Genomic DNA, 9,723 nt, shown 5'->3' with positions numbered 1-9,723 from the left:
TTTGTCTCGTGCAGTGCTTTATATCTCTTACCGTTATTCAGAATGCTCTTGAATGAATCAATGTTTTTGAACAAAACGAATCAGTTGTGTAATAGATTCATTCACTCACTCATAAAACAAGATTTTGTCGGTTTTCGCCACCCACTGTGGAAACTATGCTCAGTCAATCAAATCCGGGGATAATAATTAACTTTTGAATAACCAAAAATATTTAAACTAAATGCTGGGTCTGTCCAATCAGAATCGAGGATCCTAGAGCGCTGTGTGTGTAACGTTCGTAATCGCAGAACTTGTTAGAACTTTTATTGTGAAGTAACATTCGAACTTTTAATTTGTAGTGACGCAGAGCGGAAATGGAACCCTTGTGAAGTTGTTGTTGTGTTTTGTTTGGGTGGACTGAAATTAAATCTGTGACATCGGTGGGGTGAAACGTCTCGCCGTTTGTAAATCATGGAATCGTCCATGAAAGGTGATATTTAAAATTAATTTCTTTGTTTTGCAGTTTTTCTCTTTGCACGTCACGTTGGTTGTGAATAGTATATGTATACTATGTTTTTAAATGGCCACAAGCGCCAGTCAGTGCTGCAGTCAAAGCTCGCATTTAACTCGGACCTTGTGCGTTTTATGAGATTTAAATGGCTTGTTCGCTGTCTAATGTGTCTTTTGTAAAGGAAGGGCCAAACGCAGGCACTTGGGGCCCTCAGAATGTGACGATCTGGTGCAAAGCAACACAGTGAACGAGTCTCTCACCCAGCCTTTTAATGTTAACCTCAGCAACACGGAGCCAAACCGAGAACTTCAGCCCAGGACCCCCACCAAAAGAAGCAGACAAGGTGTTGTTTTATTTGTCAGTGCGTTTTGCGTCCTTCTGCACATAACAGTGCTCACTTTAACACCTGTTAATTCTGCTGTAGCTTCAGGTGGTGTGGGACAACAGAAAGGCATCACCAGTTTCTTCTCCGTCACTGGAGTCATCAGCACCAGTCCCCAAAAAGGTACCAAGACTCCGGTGAAAGTCGAGGAGGAAGAACAGGAACCGATCGGACATTTTATCCCAAAAGAAGAAAATGTAGAAGAGGAGAAGATTGAGGACTACATGGAAGGAATCACTGAGGACATGTTCGATGACGACTTTGATGTAGTCAAAAAAGAAGAAGAATCGTTGGAAGTTACTGTGAGAAAAGAAGAGGATGAGGAGGAGCTGTTAGGAGTGCAAGGAGGCCAGGAGGAGCCCAAGGGCCATGTCCAGGATCTGCCTGAGGAGGTCCTGAGGGAAGTGTTCGCACACCTCCCAGCGGATGACCTCTATCGAAACATCAGCCTGGTGTGCCATCACTGGAGGGCCGTCGTCATGGACCCCCAGGTGTGTTTTGATGCCTTTTTAACATTACAGTTAATAATAACTTAAAATTTCATGTAAACTTTGAGTATGCATTCATTAAAAGGTGTTTTTAGTTGTGTTGGTGGCAGTATTTTGTGACATCTCGTGGTTTCTTTCCTAGTTTCAGCCTTGGAAGAAGTTGTACTGCAGATACCGGAAGCGGCAAAATGAGGCTCTGAAGGAAGTGAAATCTATCCTTGATGATAATCAGATTAACAAAAAGGATGACCTGTGTCTTCTCAATATGTTGAGGTAAGAATACAAAAAGTATTCATTTAGTAAAGCAACCATGGGCCTTTGAAGCGCTACAGAAAGTGCTCCCCATCCCCCACGTTCACACCTACGGTTCATTTTGAAGTCTACATCAGAGCTGCTGATAGAGATCAAACCTGTTTAGGTGACAATTGTACATCGGGGGTCAACTGTAGCTTAATGGGCTGCTGATTGGTCAGTTTAAAGTCAACCATGCACATCACTGGCAAGACTGATAACGTTTAAAATATTAGCAAAGCACTAATGAAGCCAATATACCCTATACAGAAAAATACAATAGGTATAGATGAATGGATATCGAAAATTATGGGAAAATAAAATAATTATAATATTTGTACCCATAGCCAACAATAGTGTGGGTCAAAATTATGGATTTTATTCTTTTATGCCAAAAATCATTAGGATATTAAGTAAAGATCATGTTCCAAGAAGATATTAAACGTAAATATATCAAAACCTAATTTCTGATTAGTAATATGCGTTGCTAAGGATTTTATTTGGGCAACTTTTAAGGAGATTTAAAAAGTATTAAGAAAAAGAAATTTTGATTTTTTTGCAACTCCAGTTTCCAGATTTTCAAATAGCTGTATCTCGGCCAAATATTGTCCTATCCTAACAAACCATACATCAATTTCAAGTTTCAAATGGACCCTTATGACTGCTTTTGTGGCCCAGGGTCGCATATAAATTGTGTGGTGAAAATCTCACTGTGCATGTTTTTTCAGGTACATGTCTCAGTTCAAACACAGCAAATGTGTGAATGTGAAGGATGTGTTGGCGTGTATGAAAGGACATCAGCTCTATGCGCAGGCTGAAGCCTGTATCAAAGACAGAATCCCAGACTTGGTGGATAATGAGGTAATGAAATCTTCACAGGTTCACAGTTTCTGCAACTACTAGTTTAGTGCCCTTGTTTATCTTGCAACTCTGTGCACATCTTGTAAATCTGCATAATAAGTGTGCGTCCAGTTCCACTTTATGTTTTGATATTTAACTGATTATCGGCATGTATAACAGGGCCCAAACCCTTGGTCTGCCATGGCCCTGATGTTGATTTTGGCTGATGGAGTGAAAGATGTCTTGGACCTGGTAGCTCTCTTGCAGAAGTCTGGGTGTCTGGTGACAGCAGGAGGAATCTCTGAGTACCTGTGGGCTGTGGCGACTTTGCTCCTGGCAATGAGAAAGAACAATATTAACATAAGCAACAGGTGAGAGACCAGTCATTTTTCTATAAATGGCCACAACATCAGCACAACGATCAGATGTTCATTTATATCAGCTGAGGAGTTAATTAAATAGCAGTATTTTCTGGTCATGTGACTAGCCAAACAAATGCAAATACTTAGTACAGAATGTTTTCTGTATTTTGCAAATGGATTTAAATGATTCTTTACTTTTTATACCTTCATAAAGGTGGCATTATAATATCTTCTATGCGCTGCACTTAATGGAGAACGCTCCTCCTCCTGCAGGCTTGCAAGACAACAGGTGGGAATCAGATTTGGATGTTGCACTTGTGTAATATCTACAGTTCAAAAGTTTTGGGTCAGTACGATTTTTTATTTTTTTTAAATAAATTAATAATTTTATTCAGCAAGGATGCATTCAACTGATCCAAAGTGACATTAAAAATATATAATGTTATAAAATATTTATATTTCAGATTAATACTGTTCTGTTGAACTTTATGAACTGCTGAAAATTAAGTTTAAAAAATTAAGAAAATTAAAATTGCTATCACAGTAATAACTTACATATTAAAATAGAAAACAGTAATTTTAATAATATACAATAGAACAGCTTTTATTTTTTTTATTTTTTTGATCAAATAAATGCATCCTTGGTGAGCATGTAAACATTTCAAAAGTACCCCAAACTTATGAACAAAAGTGTGTATATTAATTACAAATAATTTATGATATATTTGTGAAATAATTTGTAATATATAATGCAGTTGTAATGATCATTCTCAGACAGCTGATCACTCATGAGCAGCAGCAGATACTCAACCATGACATCCAGAATAACCACGTTGTTAAAATAATGGCTTTTGCTGGTGAGGAAAAATCATTTGAATTATTTTGCAGCTGAAAGTGTTTGAGTAGCATGTAATGCTATTTTTATTTGTTGCAGGCACTGGAAAGACGACCACACTCGTGAAGTATGCTCAGCATAGGCCACATATGCGCTTCCTCTACCTGGCCTTCAACAAATCTGTGGCGATGCATGCTCAGCGTTCATTTCCATACAACGTGGAATGCAGTACCATCCATTCAATGGCGTTCAGAGCTATTGGAGTGAGGTCAGTTTATACTGTATTTATGGGATCATCGGCAGAGAAACATTCACCAAACAATCACTTATTTTGAAGAATGAATAATATTTTTAATGAGCTTTAACCTGAATTATTTGTGTCTCTTTTTCTGCTACGCAGGTATAAAAACATGAGGAAACTGTCCAATAATTTGCAGGTGTTTGATGTGGCATGGGTCTTGCCTAAAGGACTCGGAGGATTCGTCAATGCTAAAGTGGTGACGCAAACACTCCACAATTTCTGGGCGTCCGTAGACCAGTGCGTTGGTCCGGAACATGTTCCACATAAGTACAAGAACACACACGGAATGCCAGAATACCCAGACGATCACAAAAAAATGGTAAAGTGAAGACGTGCGAGTATATCAGTTTACATCAGTGAATGTGCTTTTGGAAAAGTTGTTTTAAGGGTGACTAAATTGTAAACAAATATTACAATCAATTAGTTTTGATCTTTGCACTTTTTTGTCAGTGCTATTTTGTGACCAAAAAAAAATGCATTAATAAATCTTTCTCTCCAGGCATTTGCTGGTGCCGCTCAGAAGCTATGGGACCAAATGGTACAACTGAAGTCCAGAAGAGAGAGAGTGTACAACATGACCCATGATGGTAACTAATCACCAATATTTGGATTTATCAGATATTTAAATGGATTAACTCCAACTAATTTAGCAATAACCCCAAATCTGCTTTGATATTTTTCTTAGATGTTGTATCTATGTTTCATGTTGTTTTTCCTTTGATTGTTGTTAACAGGATACCTCAAACTCTGGCAGCTGAGTAGACCACAGCTGGACCGATATGATGCCATATTTATTGACGAAGCTCAGGACTGCACACCAGGTTAAAATAAATCTAGGTTTGGTAATTTCATCCAGATTTAGATCATTTAAGGTAGTGTTAAATTTTGTTTTAATTATATTTTATTATGCTGCATTAAAGAGCTGAATTTTGTGGTTTCAGATTTTGTAATGTGATCTTATTTTGTGTTCTGTTTCTGGTCTTTGATTTTTCCAGTCATCATGGGCATCATGCTTTCTCAGAACTGTGGGAAAATCCTGGTTGGAGATCCTCACCAACAGATTTACACTTTCAGAGGAGCAGTCAATGCTTTGCACGCAGTTCCTCACACACACATCTACTATCTCACACAGGTACAAGCAAAAACATTACAGATAATATTTGTAGAGGAAGTGGGGCACACATAATTCTACCACTGTGTTAAACGGGTTTGTGGGTACATATGTTCTGATTTGACCTCTCATATTTTTCACAGAGCTTCAGGTTTGGATCTGAAATCGCATACATTGGCGCTGCGATATTGGACAGCTGTAAAAAAGTGAAGCAGATATTGGTTGGTGGGAATCAGGATGGTAAGTTTAAGAAGTTATATTTAGGCAATTATGATTATTATTATATTTTTGCAAATATTATTAATAATAGTGGTAGTAGTATTAATATGAAATTGTTTTAATACTGTTTAATAAAAATTTAATATTGCATTTTGCTTAAAGAAAAATTAACCCTGTTGTTTTTGTTTTGTATTTTTTTTTATTGAAGTATGAACCTGGCAATAATGAAAATGCTATGTGTCTGTTTTCAGGGAGTGTTCGAGGGGAGGACACACAAACACTGCAACATCTGAAGCTGGGACAGAGGCTGTCAGAAGGGAGCGTGGCTATTCTGAGCCGCTGCAATGTCACAGTTTTCAGCGAGGCTGTCCGACTCACAGACGTCAACCCCTCCTGCAAGATCTACATTGTGGGAGTGAGTACATTAAACATTTGTCCAACCTAGTAATGAATTATCTTAACGTGTCTTTTAAACCTCAAATATATTCTAAACATCTCTGATGTTGTGCAGTTTTTCAGTCAGAGAAAGTTACATGATGTGCAAAACATGGTTAGTGTTTCTTTAAAAAAAAAAAAAAAAAGCCAACCTCTGATTTCAGGGTGTTGAAAACTTTGGACTGGACAAAATTATGGATCTCTGGGTCCTGATGCAACCAGAAGACAAACGCAAGAATGGTAAGTCCCTCGCTTGAAGGTTTTATAATCTTACACTCACTGTTTAACAAAATATCCTAATTGGATTGCTCAAAATGGTTTCTGTAGATATCGGATTATTAATATCTTGTTGGGTCTTTGAAATTGATGGTTATGCTTTTGATTTGTTTCTCTACTTTAGAGAGCCTTCTGATTAAGGATTACTTCATCCGAACTTTCTGCAAAGAAAAGATGGGTGGATTCAGAGGTCTGAAGGGATACGCCGTGGCCTCGGAAGACCGCGAGCTGGAGGCCAAGCTAACTGTGGTGGAAAAATACAACAAACGCATTCCAGAGCTGGTTGAACGCATCAATGATCGTGCCCAGAAAAGCCCAGTGTACGCAGGTGAATGAGACTAAAGACTAAAAAGCACTAAAGCACTGTTTTTGATAAATACTCAATGATAGCAACCCCTACATACAATCTAAATACTTTTATATCTCTGATTGTGACAGATTTTATCCTTGGTACGGTGCACAAGGCAAAAGGCCTGGAGTTTGACACAGTGGTTGTGACAGATGACTTCATGAAAGTACCATGTGCTCGACACAACCTGCAGAGAGTGGGCGGTTTCAATGCAGGTTTGTGGCATTTCTTTAGGAATGTGTTTTTTTTTTTAATACTCTGTCTGTGTGTGTGTATATATATATATATATATGTAATAATATATGTGTTGCACATAATAAAAAAAAGCCCAGCTATAATCTCTGTATGTGAGGCTCAAAGTCTGTATGGGCTTTAGCCAAGTGATCGTCTGCACATCTGGGAGATTAAAGTGTCCATAAAGAGTGTATGTTTGTGATGATCTGTGATAATATGAATTCTGAGTTAGATCTTAATGTATATGAGTAGTATGCTAGTGATCATGTACAGTCTCAGGAAAAAAGGTACAAAAGCAGTCATTGGGGAGGTACTCTTTCAAAAGGTAAATTTCTGTACCTTATTTATTCTTAAAGGGTGCATATTAGTACCTTAAAGATGCATATTAGTACTTAAATATTTGCATAATGTTGCAGCTGACCAACCAGAATCAATATATGAAATCCAGATGTGCATGTGGCTAATCTTTTCTCTCTGGCTGCAGCAAACGTTCCAGATGACGAGTGGAACCTGTTATATGTGGCAATCACTCGAGCCAAAAGAGCGCTGTACATCACCAAGACCATCAGCAACATCCTCACGTTCACTGGGGTGAGTTATTGCAATTCAGCTTCGTTCTGATCTTTATAATCCAAAGAATATCGTTGAATTTGAAACATTCTTATTATTCCTGCCTCTTGGTCTTCCATAGGAGTACTTCCTACGGTCAGGGCTGACCAGCACTCTGCTGAGTAAAGACCCATCTCTTGTCTGCTCCATTAAAGGCTGTGAGAACCACATCACTGCAGACGCCGTCCTCAGCTTAAGCAAGCTCCCCATCAGATATGTTAGTGTCTTTTTCCACCTTCATTTGTTTGTCTTTTAATGGGATAGTACACCCAAAAATTAAAATTTGATGGAATGTACTCACCCTCAGACCATCCGATATATAGAGGAGTTTTCTTCATCAGAACAGACATGTAGAAATTTAGGATTAAATCACTTAGTTACCAATGCATCCTCTGCAGTGAATGGGTGCCATTAGAATGAGACTCCAATAAGCTGATGAAAACATCGAAATAATCCACAATTAATGCAAATGACTCCAGTCCATCAGTTAAGCCCCTTTCACACTGCACGTTGGTCCTGGAAAATTGACAGAAAATGCCGGATCGCCTTCTGTGTGGATGCAAACACGTGCCAGGATTGATTCTGGGATTGATCCCGGGTTGGGGATCTAGTAACATTGCCATAATCAAACGTTCATAATCCATAAAAATGCTTCCTCCAGTAAAAAAAAAAAGTCCATCACCTGTTGTCCTCTGACATCGAAATCCACCGACATATTTGTTAAGAACAGCTTTAGACTGTTTTCACTTGTAAACTTGATCTGCACATATTTCTCTCCTGATTCAGGCTCTTTCTTTGGAGAATGCAATATTTTAGATTGAGGATCCAGAAAGACATTAATTGATTGACTGGAGTCATGTGGATTATTGTGATGTTTTTATCAGCTGTTTGAACTCTCATTCTGACGGCACCCATTCACTGCAGAGGATCCGTTTGTGAGGAAGTGGTTATGCTAAATTTCTCCAAATCTGTTCGGATAAAGAAGCAAACTCATGTACTTCTCAGATGGCCTGTGGTGAAGTACACTGTCAGTTGGGTGAACGATTCTTGCGGTTTCAAAAACTCACTTCCTAGCTTTTCTAATCTTTTTGTATTCTGTCTATTTGTTTTCTTTTTATTATACAATTAACAAAAGCAAAAAAGGCCTCTAACACTAGCTTGCTCTATTCTTTTTCTATTCTATCTGTTTTCTTATTTATTATATAATTGTACTATAATATAATAGTACTGTGTTAAGCTAACTGAGACTTGTTATAGCACTTGCATATCATTGCTCTTTTGTTGATTTTGATTGCTTCCATTGTCCTCATTTGTAAGTTGCTTTGGATAAATGCGTCTGCTAAATGACTAAATGTAAATGTATGTGTTTCAGATGGAGAGCGTGGACGCGGGCGGCGTTCTGTGTTTGACCTGTGTGGAGCAGCGTGTGGGACCTGCAGCCTTCCTGCTCTCTCCACCTGAACGGGTCAGATCCATGACCTATACCAACGAAAGAATAGAGCTGCCCATCAATGTCGCCATGCTGCTATCTTTACTTTAAACACCACATTTTAGAGCCTGTTTGCCTTTGTGTCTTTTGGAGTGTCTTTGCAAAGTTCACAAATGTGGATTACTCAAATCTGCACTGGATTTGTTTGTTTGTTTTAAGTATGTTCCATAACTATTTTAATACTTCTAAACTTTTTTTTTCCCCCGTTGCCAAACTGTTTTTCCCCCTGTTGCTTTATTTTACTGGTTCTCCCACATTGTGACTTGCCCTATTTGGAAGACACTAAACGTTGACGTCAGTGTTTGTAGGTGGAGAATAAGCAGTGTGTCTTTTTCCTGGTTTTTCTGGCAGCTTTAAAAGGACCTTTTCAAGCCCTCGATAACTACAGTATTACAGCTGTTGTGAACAACACAATAGTTGAGGAACACTGATGTGTAGGATTGTGTTTATGTCCACAGTTATAACATGAGTGACGTGTGGGAAGAATGCTAACCATTCCTACATAATAGTTTTACATAAAGACAAAGTGTGTAATCAGACTAACTTAAGTTTTGCACTGTATATTGTATATTCATTGTCTAATCTATTTTTTTTTTCAAAGGTTTTTTCGATGTTTAATACTTTGAACAAGCATGATCATAATTTATGTAACTGTTCATTTTTTACCATTTGAAAAAGAGGATAATTTTTTGTATTTTTTTTGTTTCAGCAGACATTTTCAAAGTGACTTGTATGTCATTGTTTGAGAATTTGTAATCATGTGTATATATCTATATGTATATGTTGCACTAAGTAAATCTTGGGCAGATCTGGTGCAGTCTCACTTTTTTTTTTTCAAACCTTTTATAATATACATTAATTAATGGTACATTATTTATATTTATAAAATATGTTGTATAAAATATCTAATGACATTTAGGGTTTTTTTTGTAAATCGAATAAATGAATAATTAGTTAGATGCAATTAAGTATTACACATAATCATGTAGGAATAGAACACATTCATCTTTTA

The 9,723-nt window shown here is 37.7% G+C and overlaps 1 protein-coding gene across 1 annotated transcript; it reads left to right on the top strand.

Moving 5' to 3' along the window:
• The first annotated feature begins 308 nt into the window (after positions 1 to 308).
• LOC109071577 (F-box DNA helicase 1-like) lies at positions 309 to 9,524 on the top strand. Its single transcript, XM_042721811.1, has 21 exons — positions 309 to 469; positions 672 to 833; positions 915 to 1,363; positions 1,503 to 1,633; positions 2,380 to 2,512; positions 2,672 to 2,862; positions 3,068 to 3,142; positions 3,628 to 3,710; positions 3,788 to 3,956; positions 4,089 to 4,308; positions 4,489 to 4,576; positions 4,724 to 4,810; positions 4,985 to 5,121; positions 5,244 to 5,340; positions 5,571 to 5,734; positions 5,919 to 5,994; positions 6,155 to 6,358; positions 6,469 to 6,594; positions 7,098 to 7,204; positions 7,305 to 7,439; positions 8,595 to 9,524. Exons 1-21 carry the CDS (start codon positions 451 to 453, stop codon positions 8,760 to 8,762), a joined length of 3,021 nt encoding a protein of 1,006 aa, XP_042577745.1. The 5' UTR covers positions 309 to 450; the 3' UTR covers positions 8,763 to 9,524.
• The last annotated feature ends 199 nt before the right edge of the window (positions 9,525 to 9,723 follow it).

This window comes from Cyprinus carpio, chromosome B4, assembly GCF_018340385.1.
Source record: "Cyprinus carpio isolate SPL01 chromosome B4, ASM1834038v1, whole genome shotgun sequence".
Taxonomy (NCBI): Eukaryota; Metazoa; Chordata; class Actinopteri; order Cypriniformes; family Cyprinidae; genus Cyprinus; species Cyprinus carpio.
The sequence above is the reverse complement of the archived record's forward strand: the minus strand, read 5'-3'. Positions and strand labels throughout refer to the sequence as shown.